Source organism: Malus domestica, chromosome 15, assembly GCF_042453785.1.
Source record: "Malus domestica chromosome 15, GDT2T_hap1".
Taxonomy (NCBI): Eukaryota; Viridiplantae; Streptophyta; class Magnoliopsida; order Rosales; family Rosaceae; genus Malus; species Malus domestica.
This window is the reverse complement of record NC_091675.1, coordinates 25,484,681-25,506,361: the sequence shown is the minus strand read 5'-3', so window position 1 is coordinate 25,506,361 and position 21,681 is coordinate 25,484,681. Positions and strand designations below refer to the sequence as shown.

The following is a 21,681-nucleotide window of genomic DNA, read 5'->3' as shown; positions in this document are numbered from 1 at the left end:
TCTTGACTTCAATCGTGTCATTTGGAGGTTCAATCGAGATTAAGGAGCCAAGCTGGAGGAATTCAGGTAAGCTATAAGCTTATATATTGTTGCTGTTAAGTTTTGGGGAAGAATTCAAGCAAGCTACGGAAGCCTTTGAAGCTGGGCAGTGGCTTGGCTTGAAGGCTGGAACTTGGAAGGGAAGGGCGAAGGCGTGAAGCAGGGAATCTAGGCAGTGGCTTGAAGGCTGGCTTGTCTTCTTGAGTTGATTCATGGGGGCTCCAATAAGGTTAATTTGGACGAGTGATCCCTATATGTCAGTTTTTCTTTTTTTTAGTACATTGATATTTTTACATTAAGGGAATGGGGAGTATAGCTAAGCCACACAATAGACAATCTAATTTGGTATTGATGCAAATAAGGTCAAAATCACATGAAACACTTGGAAGAATACAAGGATGTTGTAGTATAGATCCTCATGCAAGGTCGTTCTCTTCAATGACTATTTTAATAATTTATGTACGAACAATTCCTAATTAACTACTTAGAATTAAAAATTGAGAAAAGAGATTTTGGAATTGGATAATATTAAAAAAGAATTTTAATTAAAAATAAATATGATAAAAGAAAAGAGTTTTAAATACCAATTTAGAAAAGCACTAGAGTTTTACCATCATTTAGCAATCCTATGAATTTTTACCAATTACTTATGATCTACACATGCCACTTTGAAGGTTAGGTTTTCTTAATATATATTCTACCTTGAACCTCCAACATAAAACGTATATCTAACATGCAATCCGTTTGGACGTTCGAATCAAATCTGAATATGAAAGACTCATTATGCTTTATGAAAACCCTTTGAAAAATCATGGAACCCTTAAGACATGGTGTTCATCTTAAGTGAAATTACAATTATTAATTACAAGAAGCCAGCGTCAATTTCAGGGAACCTTCTGACTAAAATTGCATCAAATTACATTTCTAAAGATCCTAATTGTGGCCAAGCATTAAGACAATTAGATAGTTTAAAATAGTGATCAATAATTCAAAGCTTGTATGCAATCAATCATAAGCAATTAAATAAAAATTACATATTCATGCTAAGGCTCAAGGATTCGCCCTAACAAAACGTATTAGTTACGCATAATCATAATCAAAATCATAGAAAATATTATTAGAATGAATAAGAATGAAAACACCTTGAAGTAGAAAATCTGAAAGCCTTTGAAAATCTTAGCAAAGTTCCATGTCTCCCAAATTGCATAAAAGAAAGCCTGCCTAAACCTAGCACCGACCAAACCTTTTAAAAACCCATCCTAGTCGCACAATCCTAAGAGTAAAATAAAAATAGACTTTTGTTCCAACTAGGAAACTAAATAATAATAAAATATCTTAGAAAATAAAGTCCTAATTAAGTTAGGAGAATTTGTCAAGTACTTGTTCAGCCACGTTTTAGCCTCAAATATTCTCCAAATCCGACCTATAATAGCTTGTTTTGAAGATCAAGATGTTCTAAACACATATCTAGAAGGCCACGAACTCAACTGAGGTCATCTTGGGCTCTAAAAACACAATTCAAGCCCAAAATGTCATTATTCCAACACCGCGTATCGCTCCTTTATTTTATTGCCAGAAAATAACTGCTTGGTGGAAAAAATCGATATTTTGATACGATCAAGCCAAGTGACTCACGAACGTCCTCCAACTAGACTTACTCCAAAATTCGTCCATTTGGTCCTGTTTTGCTCCAGAGGAAGTCGAAAATCCTATATCGAAAATATAATTCAAAGTATCAAAAATTTTCCAAAATATTAACCAAAATATACTAAGAATATGGTTATATATATAATATAAAATCTACTCATCATGTATCAAATTTGCCATCTACGAAATTCGAACCTAAGAAGTCTCACTTACAAGTGGAGAGGAATACCACCAGACCGTAGTACTAAGTGACCCCATATGTCAGTCTTATTTATTTATGTTTTTAAATGAATACAAATGACGCCGTTCTACTTAAGGGGTCTTACTTTTTCTATGTCTAACATGACACTGTTAGGCATTGGGTTTTCAAAAAACTAAACTATCGCGCACAGTGCTTGCGCAGCATTAGCAGAAAATAGGGGTTCATTTCCGACGAGAGTAGGGGCGGATACTCACTCCTAGGCTTCATTTTCAGCCAGGGGAGGGGCGGTCGCCCCTCCTTGCGCCTATGTAGCTTTGCCCCTGACCATGGCAAGTGGTTTAGTGGAAATAGGGTAGAATTCCAAGTCAGATATGTTTATGGACTTGGGTTCAATGCAAGAAGCTGGGAAAAAAAGGTGATTCTTTGGTTGAAAACTTTGGAAGGATGTGTGCTATTTGATGTGAGCTAGGAGTAAGCTGAAATGCCTTTAGTCTTTTCGGACCCCACTAAGAATTAGTCTACCCTTCAGAGTGTGGGATATATGTGACAACCCATCCTTAAAATTTCGTTTTTATTTATTTTAATCGGGGGAATTGATGAAAATATCCTTAGAGGCGAGGGTATTGACTTCCATTGATCAACATGTTCTAAGACGTACGAAATATTCTTTTGGTGTATTCCTGAAGTACTTGGCAATATGGGCGCGTAGGGTATGAAGAAGCGGATTTGGAGTAATGGTATGATCAATTATTATTATTTTATATATTTTCAGTACTATTATATTATGGGAAGACTATATTTGGTAAGGAAGGAGAGAAAAAAAAAAAAAAAAAAAAGGGAGGACTGCTGCCCAGTCCGAGGAGGAAGCTTAGAGGGTTACTGCCCAATCAGGAAGATGAGAGAATGGAGGGACCAACCAGAGAAGAGAGCAAGGAAGGGAAAGGAGGGAGAGGAGATGCGTCGGATCTCCTTGACCCGTTTTTCCCCCATAGGACTCTGGCGACCCGGCGGGTATCCATCCTTTTTTTCGTAGATTTTCCGGCTACTCGAACCTTGCCGTCACCTGAAAATGAATCATCATCCTTCCCAGGAACAAAGCCCAATTAGTGGTTGGAGCGTCGGAGTTGATTTGAGGACGAATCACAAACACCCAAAGTACAGGGTTCCTTGGTAAAAGCATGAATCGACGATCCGACCGTTGGATCGTTACCAAACTTTAATACATTGTAGTACGTAATATTTGAGGGCCATAGAAACTTACGGATCAGGAATCTGACATACGGATCTTCCCGAATTGGATTTGTAAGTTCATAAAATAAAATGTTGACCGCCACTTGGTTTTGGCAATTGTTGAGACGTTGTTCTAGGAACATAATGTGGATCTTTGCAAGTAACGAATCGAAAATCTGTGATGCAGATCTTCCGGACTGAATTACGTAGAGATGTGTTTTATATAAATTATGTATTCTATCGGTAATAATTCTTAGACATGAATTGATAATTGTTCTAGGCGACGTTGGTTCGTGATGTTTCGATATTAGCACTAGGGAGTCGTAGCATGGACCTCAGGTGAGTGGGCATTTTCCTTTCTATCATATATATATACACATGATTGATAATTCCACAAACATTTTAAGTTGACTTATGCATATTACCTACATATAATTACTGTGAATGCTTTGAAGTTATAGTGCGAACTACGAATTGATTGATCCATGTTTAGGGTACGTAGGCAGTCTAACGATACGTTAGATGCAGCCATACAATAAATGAGACTAAATAATTGAGACAATAGCCTTGTTTGGGGAATTGAGCAATGTGACGGACATTGGTGGAAAATGTGAGATTTAACTTTGTTTATACCATATTTAGGGCCTCGTATTTAGATCTCTTACAAATACTTAGAGAACTTAAATGTAATTATGTGATAAAGGAAGGGGCAAATATGTAATAAGTGAGGAGTCCTTATTCTATGAAAGGATCCCTCACCCTCACAATTAGAGGAGACCATTTCCTAAGGCTCTTCACCCTCTCAAAGCTCTCACTCTCAGAGCTCTTTCTCTCTCCCTCAGATAAATACAATATCAGTGTGGACGTAGCCCAAACCTTGGGGTGAACCACGATACATCTTGTGTTATTTACATTTCATGCAAATTCACTGTCGGATTTACGTTGTTCCAAGACCTCCGGTTTTGTGCTTCAACATTTGGTGCCGTCTGTGGGAAACGAACGAAAAGCTATGTTGGTTCTCTTTCATTTTTTTCATCTCACCACCGTGAGACTTCATCACTGACCACCGTGAATCTGCAAAACCCACACAGAGACACAGACTCAGAGACCTCTCTATCTCTCTCTCTCTCCCTATCTGAAGCTTAAAGACGCACATTCCTTTCTTTCCGATTCGAGCTCTAAAGCTTCTCAATCTGACAGTCTTGGAGGATCAGCTTCCAGCTCCAATAGCGGCCTCGCAACGTCACTGATAAGTAGTTTGGGCGGGGAACATGGCAGTTGGATTGGCACTAAATTATACTGGAAAAAGGTAGTTATTTTCTCATAAGAACTTTAGCTGCTACAAATTTGTGGCTGGATTATCCATGCCTGGAAACGAAGTTGGAGACAGGGTCTATAACTTCTTTGGCCAAGAGAACTTGTCACATGGTCAGCATCATCCTTAAGCTGTTGACGGGAACTGACCAGGTCTTAGTAACAACATGTGGGTTGGGGGCCAGAGACAAAGTAGAGCTCCTGTTAATCCAAGTTTAAAGAATTATAATGTACAACAACCAGATTCGGAGAAAGGGCATGGTGGTCAATCTTTTCATGTGCCTCATGGTTTGAATTTTATGCAATCAAATGTGAGGCCCGAGTTTGGAAGAGGAACTCATGCACTGAGTTTGGTCAAGCGCGAGTTTGCGAAGCTGCTCGGTTTGCAGATTCAACTCATGCAGCGCTCCCAGGCCGAGCTCCTCTTCAACCTCTGCAAGCAGACCGATCCCGACTTCCTCTGCCTCAAACTCGCTCACCTCATCCAGTTCTCTCCAGCCGCCGAGGCCTGAGCAAGTGTCTCAAAGATGCATTTGACTAAGTCAATACTTGGGTCCTCATTGGAGAGTACCTAGTATTCTGACCCGACGAAATTTGGGAGGATTACAAATTGGGGTTTCTCGGTTAAAGACTCGATGTTGGCTTGGCAAGTGAGCTTAAAGACTTGCATGCTGGAGCCGATGAGGCCACGGGATAGGGTTGATGGAAGTAGGAGGAGAAGGATAAGACTTGTCCAGATTCACCATGGCAAGGGTAATGGGAGGAAGAAAGAATTAAGGGGACAATTATGCTGATTTTATTGGCTCATTTGATCAGTAAATTGGGTACTCTCCCGTGAGTACCCAAGTCTATTTGACTACTCACTGCTTTGTTGCTTTGACTTTGGTACAACAGAAAGTGTCAGGTTTTGTGACCTTCGCTTGGTTGCTTCGGTCACTAGTGAGGATAAGTACGTAAATGAGTAGAGACAGAGAAGCAAACACAGGATGTACGTGGTTCACCCAGATTGGCTACGTCCACGGAGTAGAGGAGTTCTTATTAGTAGTGAAGGGCTTACACAAGTACAAAGGATCAAGCTCTCAATTTAGTGAGTTCTTGTAAATGATTTAACACAAATGGCATTAGCCAATATTGTGGGGGAATGACCCCTATTTATAGAAAAACTTGTAGCTTTGTCATATTGACATGTGTCATGTTATGATTGGTTCTTGATGTCGACACGTGCTGCGCTCTGATTGGCTTCTAATCTTGACACGTGTCGAGTAGTGATTGGCCTCCTGGTCGGAGGGGAACTCTTCTGGGTCCTTGACAGTATAGCGTTGGCCGGTGCTCGGTAGTTTCGGGATTGGTCAAGTATGGTACAAACAGTGCTCCCCTAAGTTCCCGAGTGAGGGAAACTCCTCGGTTGGGGACTTGCAAGATCCAATCCCTTGAGTAATCACGAAACTTCTAAGTACCGAAGTGTGGTCTGATCTTCATCTGCCCTTCTCTGGAAGTACCTTTCCTCCATCCGGGAATGGTGTATTTAGCTGATGTTGACGCACAAGGTAATGTATCAATTTCACTTGAAGCTTAGTTGTAGTTTCGGGCTTAGTCAAGTGTGATACAAACCCTATAGTAGGAGTCCCCCAAGTCGCCGAGCTAAGAGATCTGCCGAAAGAGGTGACAGACAAGGTAAGCAGTCAAACTTCCAAGTAAGCAACCCAGGATTAGAGGTTTGACTTCGGCTTCCGGTTGATTGTTCTCCTTCTCCTTGTCTCTCATTCAACTGCCAGGATAAGGAGAAGCAAATGGATAAGAGATGATATGAGATACTTTTTCTTTTGAAGAAGTAACTTTCCACAGGCTTATTCTTGAACTGTGCTGGAGGGTTTTCTGGTGCCCTTCAGAGTATAAGGCCGACTCAAAAATTTGAGGGTCAAAACAAGTCCATCAAATCTAGAGTACGTTCGACCTTGATGATATGGGATACTTTTGCTGTTGACGGAATAATGAATGTGGTATGGAAAGGTGTCGTGCTGTAGTGATCTGTTTCAGCTCACCGTTGAACCTTCTGCTTCAATCTTTTGCATGGCAGAAGTGGTGTGCAACCTTTGCATTTAAATGGTCCTTCAGAACATTCCTTCATAGTGACTCATCCACGCTTGGCAGCTTCAGTGTAAAGAGCCAATATCTGATCAACTGTCATGAGGTATTTGCCGGTGGAATTCGTGACCTTGACAGCAGTTGAGGATGAGTACTCGAGAGCAATGCTAAGTAAGCAACCAGGCAAAGGCTCCAGGCAGTCAGTTCCAAATTGGAGGTTTGATTTCAGGTTCCGACTGACTGCTCTCTTTCTCCTTGTCCTGCAGGTGTGGACAAGGACAAAGACAAAGATAGGGAGAAAGCATGATATGGGATACTCTTGCTTTCGACCCTGATGATATGAGATACTCTTGTTCTTGGTGTGGCTTATTTGCTGAGGTATTATCGGGGGGGAAATAAAGCTGAGTATTTCGAGAGGTTATGTTGAGGGTGCCTTTTCGAATGCGAGAAAGGGTTGAGCATTTTTGCAGGTTTGCCTGTCCGTTGAGGAGGGAGGTCAATGTATATAGGGATTTCCCAATAACAAGTAGTAATGCTATTCCTTTACCCTTCTTGCCAGCTTCACGTGTTTTAATTTTGTCAGAGCACTTTGAAAAAGTGGTATGTGGTATCTGGAAAGCTGATATTACGTGTGAAGATTACAGACAAGTTTTATCTAAGGAAATCTGGCTCTCGAAGTTCTGAGAGTTGTGCCTCTTCGGTTTTCGAACAAGCAATCCCGTCGAGGATCTGACTCTCGAGATTCGGAAAGCGGTGCTACTCCGGTTTTTGAGAAAGTAATTATGTTGGGAGTCTTTTCTCGAATGTGAGTAAAGGTTGGACGTTCTTGCCAACCTGTCTTGCCGCAAAACACGGAGGTCGACACACATAGGGACTTTCCAGTTGTCAAGCAGTGGTGCTGTTCCTTTACCCTTATGGGTAATAGTAGGGTAGCTGGAACTTCGAAATTCTCGTGCCTAAACTTTGTCAGAGATCTTTGACAAAGTTATATGTGGTACCCGAGGAGTTGATGGTGCATATGGAGAGCGGTGATTGAACAGTAAGATTCACGTGCTTTTTACTTCACCAGAAATCTTCGACAGATTGCCCGTAATTTTCGCAAAGCTGATTGTGCATGTGACAGGTGCTGACGAGGCTGAAAAAGCAGGTGCTTCTTCGATTTCTGAGATCGGCCCTCGTGGTCTCTGAGCAGCCCAGCTTTTGAGAAAGCAAACGCCTCTTCGATTTCTGAGATCGGCCCTCGTGGTCTCTGAGCAGCCCAGCTTTTGAGAAAGCAAACGCCTCTTCGATTTCTGAGATCGGCCCTCGTGGTCTCTGAGCAGCCCAGTTTTTGAGAAAGCAAACGCCTCTTCGATTTCTGAAGCTCCGTCGAGTGCAGATTTTTATAGAGGCTGGCATTAAGTTCCACAACACACCTGAATCTCTACCAGTAGAAGCTCATTTCTTGCACTTCTAAGATCTTGATTTGTCTGACCTCTTCCTTCTTCAACACATTTGAAAATGTCTGGACCCTCCGACCGTCGTTTTGACCTGAACCTTGGAAAAGAGACAGCCACGCCTTCTCCAGACAACATATGGCGCCCATCCTTCATATCCCCTACTGGTCCTCTTACCGTTGGGGATTCTGTGATGAAGAATGATATGACCGCTGCAGTGGTGGCCAGGAACCTTCTCACTCCCAAAGATAACAGACTACTTTCCAAACGGTCTGATGAGTTGGCTGTTAAGGACTCTCTGGCTCTTAGTGTTCAGTGTGCAGGTTCTGTGTCTAATATGGCCCAACGCCTATTTGCTAGAACCCACCAAGTTGAATCATTGGCTGCTGAAGTGATGAGTCTCAAACAGGAGATTAGAGGGCTCAAGCATGAGAATAAGCAGTTGCACCGGCTCGCCCATGACTATGCTACAAACATGAAGAGGAAGCTTGACCAGATGAAGGAATCTGATGGTAAGGTTTTACTTGATCATCAGCGGTTTGTGGGTTTGTTCCAAAGGCATTTATTGCCTTCGTCCTCTGGGGCTGTACCTGGTAATGAAGCTTCAAATGATAAACCTCCAATGCCTCCTCCTTCTGGGGTTTTGTCAAGTACTGAGGCTCCGGATAACCACCCTCCGGTGCTTTCTCTTTCTGGGGCTCTACCGACTGCTGAGACTTCCCCTAAGCAACCTTTGTGAAGGCTCCCTTTTGTTTGTTTATTTTGACTTATGTATATGTACATATTTGTGGCTTATCGAAAATATTAATAAATAAGCTTTGCTTCATTTCAATATATTGTGTTAAATACACCAAAGCCTTCTTCATAAAGTTCTTTGAATTTTTGCTTTTGTTGAAACCTGTATTGTTGAAGCTTTGTGAGTGAAGCATGTAGTTTGAGGTAGTGTTCCCTTAATTTCCCGAGTGAGGAAAACTTCTCGGTTGGAGACTTGAAAAATCCAAGTCACTGAGTGGTTGTGAGACTGCCGAGTATTAAGGTGCAGTAGCATATGGTGGGAGTCCCCCAAGTCTTCAGGCGAAGAGAGTTGCCGAATGAGGTGTCTCGCTTGTTACTAATTTGTCAAAGTAACGAATCCTTGTTTCGATGTCACACATTCGCATATGCCTTATCTAAAAATATTTCCAACTTTTGTGTGTTTGATGCTGCATGCTATTGACTAGACAAGATCAAGTGCAATTAGTAGCTTTTCTCTCTTTTTCATCTTTTCTTTGGTGGAATTGCTTTTCGTTTCCACTAATCAGCCTGAGTGGATGCAAGATAACACCATTCTCTATAGCTCAGATCGCAAAGTCGTCTTCATGAAAGTTGTTCCTTATCTTGTGAACTACAACATCTCCAAATTTGAGATCCATCGGAGTAGTACAACTCCAGAAATTCAGGTATGATGATTAACTGTTCATCAATTTTCTGTTAACCCGTCAGACTTGTTGTGAGCTTCTAAACTCCATTTTTTCTTGTTCATCTCAACATACTTTCTTCATCGAAGTTGTTCCTCACCTTGTCAGCTACAACATATCCAAATTTGAGATCCATCGGAGCAGTACAAATCCAGAAATTCAGGTATGATGAGTGACTGTTCATCATTTTTCTGTCAACCTGTCAGACTTGTTGTGAGCTTCGAAACTCCATTTTCTCTTGTTCAGATCAACATACTTTCTTCATCGAAGTTGTTCCTTAACTTGTGAACTACAACATATCCAAATTTGAGGTCCCTCGGAGCAGTATAACTCCAGAAATCCAGGTATGATGAGTGACTGTTTATCATTTGTCTGTCAACCCGTCAGATTTGTTGTGAGCTTCGAAACTCCATTTTCTATTGTTCAGATCAACATGCTTTCTTCATTGAAGTTGTGCCTCATCGTCTCTTTCATAACATATCAAAAATTCAGAATGAACTAATGGTTAAATATTTCCAGATCTTCGAAACATCATAGCAGCTTCGAAATCTGCAAGAATCCGACTGTCATGTTTGGAGCTTCAACACTTTAATTTCCGTCGCTCAAACAGAAATGGTTCCTTCTTGAAAGTTGTTCATATGCTCAAAAACTATAGGGTGTCCAAAATTCAGCTCCATTGGAGAAGAGCAGAGGTTGCAGAAATTTGATAGATGAAAGGAGGCGGAAGAGGGAGAGAGAGAAAAAGTCTCTTGGGTTGGATTTCTATTTTGGGGCAGATTCCAAGTTTTGTAGCACCTTCATTATTGATGAATTGCTTGTACTTTTGTCCATTATGAAACTTGGGACTTTGGCTTGTTGTTGGATCTATTATAATATGTTTGGAAACATATACATAATTGCTTGTTTGGTTATGACAGGGATGTTGTGGGTGTAGAACAAAACAAATGTTTGTGTTGACCTGTGTTTTTGTACAAGTTCAAGGGCATCTTGGGTTTTGTGAACAAAATTTGTTTATTTGGAGCAAGGTTTTGTGTTGAAGCTTTGTAGGTGAAGCTTTGGTGTTGAAGCTTTCTAGGTGAAGCTTTGATGGTGAAGCTTTCTGGGTGAAGCTATGTAGGTGAAGCTTTCTAGGTGAAGCTTTTTTAGGTGAAGCTTTGTAGGTGAAGCTTTTTTAAGTGAAGCTTTTCGGGTGAAGTTTTTTTGGTGAAGCTTTGTGGGTGAAGCTTTTTAGGTGAAGCTTTGTGGGTGAAGCTTTTTTAGGTGAAGCTGTTTGGGTGAAGCTTTTTGGAGGTGAAGTTTTTTTTGGGTGAAGCTTTTTTAGGTGAAGCTTTTTGGGTGAAGCTTTGATGGTGAAGCTTTGTAGATGAAGCTTTCGAGGTGAAGCTTTGATGGTGAAGCTTTGTAGGTGAAAGTATGTAGAGGGAGCTTTCTAGGTGAAGCTTTTTTAGGTGAAGCTGTGTAGGTGAAGCTTTTTTAAGTGAAGCTTTTCAGGTGAAGTTTTTTGGGTGAAGCTTTGTGGGTGAAGCTTTTTAGGTGAAGCTTTGTGTGTGAAGCTTTTTTAGGTGAAGCTGTTTGGGTGAAGCTTTTTGGAGGTGAAGTTTTTTTTTTTTTTTTTTTTTTTTGGGTGAAGCTTTTTTAGGTGAAGCTTTTTGGGTGAAACTTTTTGGATGAAGCTTTTTGGGTGAAGTTTTGGAGGTGAAGCTTTTTGGGTGAAGCTTTGTGGGTGAAGCTTTTTAGGTGAAGCTTTGTGGGTGAAGCTTTTTTAGGTGAAGCTGTTTGGGTGAAGCTTTTTGGAGGTGAAGTTTTTTTTTTGGGTGAAGCTTTTTTAGGTGAAGCTTTTTGGGTGAAACTTTTTGGATGAAGCTTTTTGGGTGAAGTTTTGGAGGTGAAGCTTTTCGGGTGAAGCTTTTTGGATGAAGCTGTTTTTTTTTTTTTTTTTTTTTTTGGCGCTTGACACGGTCTTCATTTGCTTGTTTTGTAGTGACTGTGGAAGACGGATTGCTTTCTGATTGAGAAGGGTTCCGGCATCGCTTTGCACCATCTTCATGTGGGTAATATAGGAACTTCCTTATGTTTTGATCATGCATGTAGTGATAGAATTTGTTTCTTCTTATTGTAGATGTCAGAGCCTGGAAGTTCTAGTGATGAGGGCTCTTCTAGCTTTAGCTCTAAGTCTGAGTCTGCAATGTCGGAGTCTTCAGGGTCTTTGTTAGAGTCCTGTACTAGAGAAACATTGGATGATCTTCCCAACCGTCAAACTTTAGCTATTGCTAGTTCTTCCTCCATGGCGTTAGGTGAGGGGGTTTCTCCTGATATGTCTTTGCCTCGGCGGAGGCATGGTTATAAGCCTGCGCCATCACCTCAGAGTAAGTCTTCCAAGTATTGGCATTGATCATGTATTTAAAGAAACAATCACGTAGGCCTGCCGTGAAGGCTTTGAGGGCAGTCTTGTCGTCTGCCTCGGCACACCGGGAGTATTCATGGCTGAAGCGGCCAGCATACATACGTAATGACTCGTCTGGCCTCTGGCGGATAGTGTACAGGTCATCTGCAAAGTGCAAGCGATCGGTTTGGAAAATGTGTTGGGAAACAAATAGTTTCCTCAATTCCTCAAATGAGTCTATCGTCTCAGGTGTAAGACGACAATACCAATTTAGAGCTCCGCCAGAGAGGGTGGAGGGGAAGAGAAGACATCGCTCTTCGTCGGTGTGCATCCGGTATGCCATGGTGGACTCAAAGAGGTTAAGGTGCTCAATCGGGTCCTCTTTTCCAGTATAAAGTTGCAAGCCAAGCTTCTGCTTTGTCTTTGCTTGAAGGGGGGTGTTGAGGATCCTCCTTGTAAGAGGGCCAGGCCTAGGTTGGTTCCAGTCAGGTATTTCAGCCTGACGTTCAGCCTTCAACTTGTTTACTTCCTCAAGAAGTTGTAGGACAAGGGGGTCCTGAGCGGAGTTATGTGCCACTGGAGCTTTCTTTCGTAAATCTCCATCTCCTCTTGGAATTAGGAAGGTTTGATCAAGGGCATGTGATTTTTCCCTGGACTCGCTGTACTGGCTTCCAGGGTATGTCTGTCGGAACACCTCTGAGTCCCCTGTACCCTCATGTCTCTCTAGGACTTGTTGCACCTTCCCCAAGTTGGTGGCCGGCTCGGGCCGTGGCAGGGGACCGAGTCTCTCAGAAATCCTTGGGTCATTGATCTTTGAGCTTATATGGATGGAATTCTCTCGACGTTGCTTCAGGAAATCCCGACAATCGCGAAAGACGGCTTTCGATCCTTCTGCCCCTTCAGCAAAGAGGTGTCTCCCTCCGCTTCTCATGGTTCGGGTCGAAGCAACTGGGTTAAAAGAAGCCTCATGTTGATTATCAAATCGAGGGGTAATTTGTTCCCTATCAGGGATATCTATGTCGAATGCATGTGACCCTCCATGTTGGAGGGCACCCAGTTGATGGTTGACTTCCACGGAGGCAACAAGCTCGCGTGTCTGAGCTTGCCTAGCTTCGTGAAGTGTCTCGAAGAGCTTCTCATATTGCTCCTGGAGGACCTCATTCCTCATTGCTATCTTGTTGTTCTGAGCTTCCAACTCATCGACTTTAGCTTGAAGAAGAACTCGTTTTCCTTCCTTCTTTCGTTGTTTCGCACTATGTGCAAGGGGGGTGTCATTCTGTGTGCTGTGGCTTCCTTCGCTTCCTATGCTGGAGAGGGATGCCTGATCAAAAGAAAGTGTACGAATGATAGAAACCAGCTTGACACAGCTGAAGAGAGTAGGAATAAGTGTCGTTTCCCACAGACGGCGCCAAATGTTGATGCACAAAATCAGCGAAGACTTTGGTACAACAGAAAGTGTCAGGTTTTGTGACCTTCGCTTGGTTGCTTCGGTCACTAGTGAGGATAAGTACGTAAATGAGTAGAGACAGAGAAGCAAACACAGGATGTACGTGGTTCACCCAGATTGGCTACGTCCACGGAGTAGAGGAGTTCTTATTAGTAGTGAAGGGCTTACACAAGTACAAAGGATCAAGCTCTCAATTTAGTGAGTTCTTGTGAATGATTTAACACAAATGGCATTAGCCAATATTGTGGGGGAATGACCCCTATTTATAGAAAAACTTGTAGCTTTGTCACATTGACATGTGTCATGTTATGATTGGTTCTTGATGTCGACACGTGCTGCGCTCTGATTGGCTTCTAATCTTGACACGTGTCGAGTAGTGATTGGCCTCCTGGTCGGAGGGGAACTCTTCTGGGTCCTTGACAGTATAGCGTTGGCCGGTGCTCGGTAGTTTCGGGATTGGTCAAGTATGGTACAAACATATATATATACACACACATTTAGGCAATACCCAATATATTGTTGATATATGATACAAATCATTTACCACACAACTGAATAAATTATTTATTTATAGAAGGCACATAGTACAATATTTTGCCTGGACAAACTTTGTCAACTTGATGTATTCATTATACTGTCATTTATTGTCAAGAATTATTGAGCAACTAGGTCCACTGATCAACATTGTTGCCGATTAACGAAGTCTACCAACTTATAGACTGATGAGCCACGTGCTCATGGTGATCTCTTGTTTGACTGGACACCTATTTACTCGGACATTCGCTTATTGGGACACCTATGTGCCCGGACCCAACTCGATGACCTTACAGATAGCTCCAACTCGATGACCCTACAGATAGCCCCAACTCGATGACCCTACGTATGGCCCCGACTCAAAGAACCGACTTGCGGACCCGATCCACGGATCTGACACAGACCTAATATGCGAACCCGACAAGCGGACCCGAGTCATGTTGAGAATCAACTCATATTGAGTGCATGTCGACATAAAGTAGATACTTGCAATGAGGAATACCATAAGCCGAGCCGCCTCATAGCGAGCATAGCCTCTAGCTGAGCCGCCTCGCAACAAGCATCGCCTCCAGCCGAGCAAACGCCTCGCCGCAAGCAGTGCATCTAGCCGAGCAGCCTCGCAACAAGCATTGCCTCCAGCCGAGTAGTCTCGTAACATGTGATACCTCTTACCGAGTATTGCTTTATGTTGAGCATTGCCTTGGGTTGAGTACTGGTTCAAGATATCTAGCCACTTCGGCCCGTACATGGATTGAATTTCAAGTCTCCAGCTAAAAGACTCTCTTGACTGAAGACTTGGGGACTACTGTTTATACCATATTTAGGGCCTTGTATTTAGATCTCGTACAAATACTCTGGGGACTTAAATGTAATTATGTGATAAAGGAATGGGTAAATATGTAATAAGTAAGGAGTCCTTATTCTATAAAATGACCATTCACCTTTACAATTAGAGGAGGCCATTTCCTAAGGCTCCCCACCCTCTCAAAGCTCTCACTCTCAGAGCTCTCTCTCTCTCCCTCAGATAAATACAATATCAGTGTGGACGTAGCCCAAACCTTGGGGTGAACCACAATACATCTTGTGTTATTTACATTTCATGCAGATTCACGGTCAGATTTACGTTGTTCCAAGACCTCCGGTTTTGTGCATCAACAAACTTTATGTTTGGATGGTTAAATGTTGGTCATCAATTAATGTGTGAAGAATCAAGAAATTGAAGTAAGGAAACGTAAGTAATGATAGTTAATTAAACTAGTGTCTAGTCGGACTTATCACCGATAATTATTCCCGAAAATAATAGTTCAGGAGTAGGGCGTTACAGCTTATGCATTTTATGCCATATTATATATATGTATATAATTGGAAATGCTATGACATGGTTGAGTATTAGCTTGCATCATGGTATATCCATATGTATATTCCCTGCACATAATTATTGTGAACGCTTTGAAGTGCGAAGGTGAACGCAAGATGCACAAATAAGTTCAGGTGAGTATATATTGTGAAATGTGGGATGCGTGGTTATGATTACATTTTATTTGGAACGATTGAGTGATGGCATGACTATATTTATGTTTTAAGCAACTCCAACATTGTCGTACAGATTGTCTATAAATCATATATGCCATATTAGATGCATTTAAAACTCATAACCCTGCACCCAATGTTAGTGCTCTTGCCCGAGGACAGGACATAGCCTTTACGTGATTGTTCACCTCCCGCACCTCACGCTCACCTTGGATTCAAGGTAAGTGCCAGCCTGTCGTACAGACCACATTAGGTGATTTCAACTCATATGTGACTTGCGATACTTCGCACAGCCTTCACGTGATCATAGCACTTGAGCGCAACTATTTACACCCAACCTATCCTATAGACCACTAGAGGTGGTTCTGACTCGTGTGCAGGGATATGTGATGAGCTATGGGTTCAACCATACAGGCCACTACAAGTGGATCCGGCTAACATATTACTAAGGTATTGATTGATGAGATATGCGTAAATCGTACAAGTCACTATAGGTCACTCCGAGTTATGAGCTAGCATTGATTTATGAGATATGGATAAGTCGTACAGATCACTGTAGATGACTCCGACTTATGTACTATCATTGATTGATGAGATATGGTTGTAGTCGTACAGTTCACCATAGGTGGCTCCAGCTAGTGTGCTAGTATGGGTTATTAAGCATACGATTATTTATATTGCTAATGAGATGATATGTCGTGGTATACTTCTGGAATTACTACTAGTATACTTTTGATTTCATACTTATACGTAGTATGATTTTCTGGAAACTATATAGGTTTTACAACGAGAGGTTACTACCTTTGATAATTGAAATGATTTTTTTGAAGTCTTGGTTTTGCCCACTCACACTTTCTATTTTGCACCCCTCCAGGTCCTAGTATCAAAGTTTCGTATCAACAAGGACTTGTGGCACTCCCAGTTCAGGTGGCTCCGTTAAATGGTATAATTATTATCTTACCTCATTGTACTTACTTATGCTCTGTATCACGTCTAAAATGGGTCTATACCCGCTCATCACGCACTCGCGTATATAAGCATTTTTAGGTTTAAATTATTTCCTAGTTTACGCATTATCACACTTTATGGCTTCGTCACCTTCCAGGTGTCGGCCAACACAGCTCGATTCAGAGTTCTAGTGAACATTCCGGGTCGGGATGTGTCAATATTTCAAAGCTTTAGCCAAAAAAAAAAAATGAAGGATACACTTCTCAATATACGCCATGCAGAAATATGCATTTTAGCATATAGTATTAACTAGCTAGGTTGCCCGCGCGTTGCTGCAGTGCTGTACTGTTGTATACCTTTTTTCTGCAGAATGGGTGGAGCATCTATCTGTTTTCTTCATATAATGAAAAGTCTTCTGGGACAACGAAGAACATAGATAGATATTAGGTTTTTAAATTGACTTTATTCTTCACATTTCTATTATAATGCAGCAGGAAAGAAATTGTAAAACATTGTAAAGTTAAGAGGTTGCGGGAAAAGTAAACATTGTTCTGTAGGAATCAATACGATTGGATATGTAATAGCTGAATAAATAGTGAGGAAGGCAAAATGACGCGATACGCACCATCATTTGAAGTTCATCGGTTGAGAACGGGTTACAGTAGTGGTCCATGCATAGATAATTTCTAGAGGTATTCGGGTCAAACTGTCAACAAACAATCGTTTCATTAGTAAATGCGGACTGTCTAAAGTTGGGCTCAAAATGATAAGAATAGTTTGCTGAGGATGATAAAAGAGACTGGCGTATAGGACCTTTAGTGTTTCACCGAAAAGAATGTAATGAATTTATCCATTGGATAAATGTCGAGGCATTCAAGATTTTTCATTGAAAAATTGACGCAGTTTAAAGGCACTACTCTAAACATGCTTTGCAAGTAATGAAAACCTGACCAAGTTGATATCAATCACAAATCTAAATGAATGTTAAATAATGAAGCAAAACACTTAAAACGAATATGGTTTAATAGGTTTAAAAACTGTGTGCTCAACCTAATCATGAAGGAAACTGTGAAAACAAAAATGAAAAAAATAGGTAAAAACTAAGGAGAAGCAGAAAAAAAAAAAGGTGAATACGTTTGTTTTCCATGTGAGGTTTTTGGGTCGATGGAATTTTTGTGTACAAAACAATGGGATCAATTAAATTTTGAATCTTGTGTTTTAAGACCAATCCCACCTCAAAAAATAAGAGTAAATTTGTATTGATACCACAATGATCAAAATGGATAAGTTATATAGGTGGATGGTTACAGAGTTATGGGCTGACCTGGTTCATGAAGAAAAATAAGAAAAACTTAAATATTGACAAAAAAGATGAAGTTTTTTTATGCTGTAAGTGACCATATCAGTATCTATTGAATAAAGGTTTTTTAGAAATGCAAAAGGAAAAAATGTTGAAAAAGAAATTAAAAGTTGAGAGTGATCAATGTTATACCTTGAAGACAGCGAATAGGCGCAGTTCTTTCAGATTGATTCCAATTTGGCTGTAGGAAACTGAAACATGTCAAATTGTAAACATTTTGCACCAAGGATTGGATATGGAGAGACACAAATACTGTTTCCAATGAATAAAAGTGAGTGCAAATATAATCGTTTCACATACGATAAGGTAGGGAAAACGATGGTCAACATATTGGGATCTGATGATCATATGTTAAGAACAATTGATAACAGTGATTAATACAAAATTGTAGCCGCTACCGGTTAAGATTGAAACAAAGGTAAAACATACTGATGCTAAATTTGATTTTAAAGGTTGGTAACAATCATGGAATGATGATGGATATGATTATAGCCCATGACAAAGTTACTTTTATAATTATTTACTGGCTAACATTGCATTCAGGGTATAGTTAAAGGCTTTATACATTTTTAGCGCCAATTAAGTTTGGTTCCAATGCGTATAGAACGAAAATAAAATGTTGGGGTTAACATTGAACAATTTAAAGATTAAACTGGTTAGAACAGTTTAAAACCAAAGATATCGCTTGAGAATAGATTGAGCGATCAGATTATCCAACGAAAGATTATAAACTGAGGACAATAGGTTTGCACAAATGTGAAAGAGAAGTGGATAAAAACGAAAAAAATAGAAAGAAAAAAAAAGGCAGGCAGCAACAAAAGTAACAGAAAACTAACAACGCAAAATACTTGATACATTGAAGACTAAATGTCTAAACAGATTATATACCTTCAATAAACACCGATGCTTCTTGAAAGTGAAGAAGAATGAAATCAGTCAGCGATATCAACCATCTGATTACAGAGACAAAATCTGCAGGATCACAAAAAGAGAATTTAAATGTAGAATTTATCTGTAAATCAAAAACTCCAAAAAGAAAAACAATGAATAAAAAAATTGAGGTACATCAAGAAAAGAAATCTTACCAAGCTCAAAGCCTTAATGTCTAATCTAAATTAGAGAACACTAACCCAGAAGACAAAGTACTACACATTTCTTAGGAAATTACTTTGTGGTGGAGGCTATATATATAAGTGATAATTTCAGTAACCTGTTGCTGAACCTCCGTTTATCAAAACATAATAAAGTAAAGCACATAGAAAAGGCCTCGTTAAATCCTCCTAACTATAAAGTACCTGAACATTTGTTTACTCACACCAGGGACATCACAAAGTAAAGGAACTAATAGCCCAACTAATTGGTTAATGTCCTGTAAACCTTCTACTTGTTGTTTATATGAGATATGGCTGCAACAAAAATAAATACAGTTAAAATAAATTCAACCAATATGGCATGGAAACGATGGGAATTAATCATATGAACTGAGTCAATTGACCGAAAAACACAACACAAAACGCATCAAACCACCAAGAAAACGAACAAGTTGATGTCCAAAGTCTGGGGTAAACAACACACACAGAGACTTAAAAATTAACAGAAAAAAACAGTGACAATTTATCAAAAATACACCCAGAGAGTTAGTGAAATGAGATACAGATTATGCAAGCATTCATAAAATGACATGAATAAATAGAGGACAAATTAACAACTCACCCCATTGAAATCAATCAAACACCGTAATCTTCAACTAACAAAACAAACAGTGAAAATTCAGAAAAAGCAAACATGCAAGAATAAAAATTAAATAAAACCAAACATCAAATCAATACAAACCCCAAATTTATTTTATTTTCTTTTCCTCCAATCAGACACCAAAATCCAAATGGATCTGGCCCCAGATGAGCTCCAATTTCTCACCATCCCAGGTATACTCAGAGAATCCACCTCCATCCATTACATAAAAATTAGAAGGAAAAAAAAAGAGAAAAAAAAAAGAAAAAGAAGAAAAGTGTACCTCATGCCGCTGCTCTTGAAAAGCCAGAAAAATTAGATCCCCCTAAATACCAAGCAAATATATAAGCAATTCAATAATCACCAAAGAGAAATCCACCATGCATGAAATAAAGAAATTTAAAAAAAAAATGCCGGAAAAAGAAAAGGATAGCTCATACTTCCACTTCCAGTCCTGGAGAGCCAATTTTGGGATTTTTTTTTATAGAGAAAGTGGAATGTGAGAGAGACCCTAGTTGCCTAGATTTTTCTGTCCCTTCCAGATGACCAACGCTTACAGAAACCCCAAGAGAGCTCCACAACTGGCACACAAATAAGATGTAGCATGGTATCTTTCTCCAGTTGGTGGGAGCTTTAACTTGATGCAGTGTGCAATCAAAGTAAAGGACCAAATGACAGGGAGAGGAAGAAACCCAGGTTCGAAACGAGGCAAAATGCTGTGAGGGAGAGAAAGAGAAGAAGTGAAGGCAGCGATGATAGACGCGTAGCCAGCAGGGGTAAAAACGACTTTCCACCGCAGAAAAAGAGGAAACAGAATGGCAAGCATAGAGAAACCGAGGACAAATCCGTCCGCACACTATAGATCAATAATAACCCAAAACAGCGTTTTAGTATAGAAATAATTTGTTTATAGCATTGGGTTTAAGAATCTTGTTTAGTAAATTAACTACATCATAATCTGATTTTGCAATATCCATTGTAGATAGGTGTTTTGTTTACCTTTTAGAGGGTGTCAAATTGCAGCAAACTTTTATTTCATTACACCACGTCAAAGTATATATTTGTAAATGACTAACTTTTATGTTATGTGTTTTCTCATCATTCACAAACATGATATAAATAGTTGTTTTCAACACCCAAGAGCTTTTATATGTGCTTCCATCTATGCACACGAACCCTTATCCTCGATCAGGCAAAGCAAAAACCAAATCGAGAAATAAAAAAAAAAGAAAAAGAAAAATCAGGGATAATAATTTGTGCGCATGAGTTGAAACACACAACAGTTCCAATCTTGCAAAGAGCTTTTTCTGTATTGGGTTCAATGGTGGGTAACGAGCAACAATGAAAGAGTTGGATTTGAATTTACAACATCTCTTTTATGATGTGCTCCAAATCATAGGGCCTTAAACCATGATTAAAGCCCAATTATATCCTCAACAATCAAAATTTATGTACTAGTGTTGGTTTATAGCATAGACAACCGACGAACTCATCCGCCAATAAAAAGGAAAGAAAATAAACTAGACACCAATGAAAAACTAACAGTGTTAGTATGTCTTCCGTGAAGTGAATTTTGTCGATGATGTCCTTGCTAAGTTTGATCAAAGGGAGGCAGATTGTTTGCCCTCCTGTTATAGTGCCTTTCATATCCTCTTTTATTTATGCGGTTATAGTTAAGCCATGTCAACATTTTATATTAATTTTTTTATAGAGATAATAAGACAAAAAGCAATAGGAATATAAAATATTGACGTGGCTTAACCGTGACCGCACAAATAAAAAAAGATGGAAATGGCACCTCAGGAGGGCAGACGATCTGCCTCCTGGTCAGCGATCCTCAGAGTCTCATATTTGGATGTTCTCCCTCCCTATGATGCTCCGTCAGCTTGGTTGTGGGATAATAGTGGTGGTAGTTGGCCTAGGGCTTTCTTTGTGTAATTTATTTTCTTATACAGAAACAATATTAGTAGGTGTTCCTTTACAAGTTTTTATTTCCTACATTCTCTTTCGTTTCTCCTGCACCCTCCATCAAAATAACGAGGATGATGCTATTAAAACACCTTTTTTACCTTCCAAACATTCCTTGTTAATTCATGATCCTTGATCATCTTTAATTCATTTGATCCGATGATCGAAAATTAAGAAGAATGTGTAAAAAAAATTGTGGATAACACGGTCCTATCTATAATAATTCTTCAAAGTCAAAATAGTTCTGAAGTATTTGATTAAAATTTGAGTTTATCCTAACAATGTATTATTGACTAAAGCATGAACCTTTTATCCTCCAACAAGTTTTACGTGCCCTTTATTCCCACTGGGAAGTAGGAGGGGGTATAAT

The 21,681-nt window shown here is 40.0% G+C and overlaps 1 protein-coding gene and 1 long non-coding RNA gene across 22 annotated transcripts; one reads left to right on the top strand and one right to left on the bottom strand.

Annotated features, from left to right (window-relative positions):
* Positions 1–1,372: 1,372 nt before the first annotated feature.
* Positions 1,373–20,094, bottom strand: LOC139192341 (uncharacterized). Of its 21 annotated transcripts, none has more exons than XR_011576434.1 (9): positions 19,784–20,070; positions 19,627–19,668; positions 19,446–19,556; positions 19,326–19,359; positions 18,908–19,018; positions 18,501–18,584; positions 17,745–17,803; positions 16,878–16,958; positions 16,431–16,667 (listed from the first exon to the last, which is right to left on the bottom strand). XR_011576434.1 is itself a non-coding variant. In XM_070814300.1 (8 exons), the coding sequence occupies exons 4-8, from the start codon at positions 19,328–19,330 to the stop codon at positions 1,671–1,673; spliced, it is 288 nt and encodes a 95-aa protein (XP_070670401.1). In that variant the 5' UTR covers positions 19,331–19,359; positions 19,446–19,556; positions 19,627–19,668; positions 19,784–20,070; the 3' UTR covers positions 1,373–1,670. The 21 variants fall into 21 exon arrangements, 4 of the variants coding, with proteins under 4 accessions (XP_070670401.1, XP_070670399.1, XP_070670400.1 ...); XR_011576442.1 differs by having other exon boundaries at positions 17,745–17,793; XM_070814300.1 differs by lacking the exons at positions 16,431–16,667; positions 18,908–19,018 and adding an exon at positions 1,373–1,748 and having other exon boundaries at positions 18,501–18,565.
* Positions 9,220–10,112, top strand: LOC139192342 (uncharacterized). The gene is made up of 4 exons (XR_011576449.1): positions 9,220–9,392; positions 9,500–9,573; positions 9,657–9,754; positions 9,930–10,112. It is a non-coding gene; the product is annotated as an uncharacterized lncRNA (long non-coding RNA).
* Positions 20,095–21,681: the final 1,587 nt, after the last annotated feature.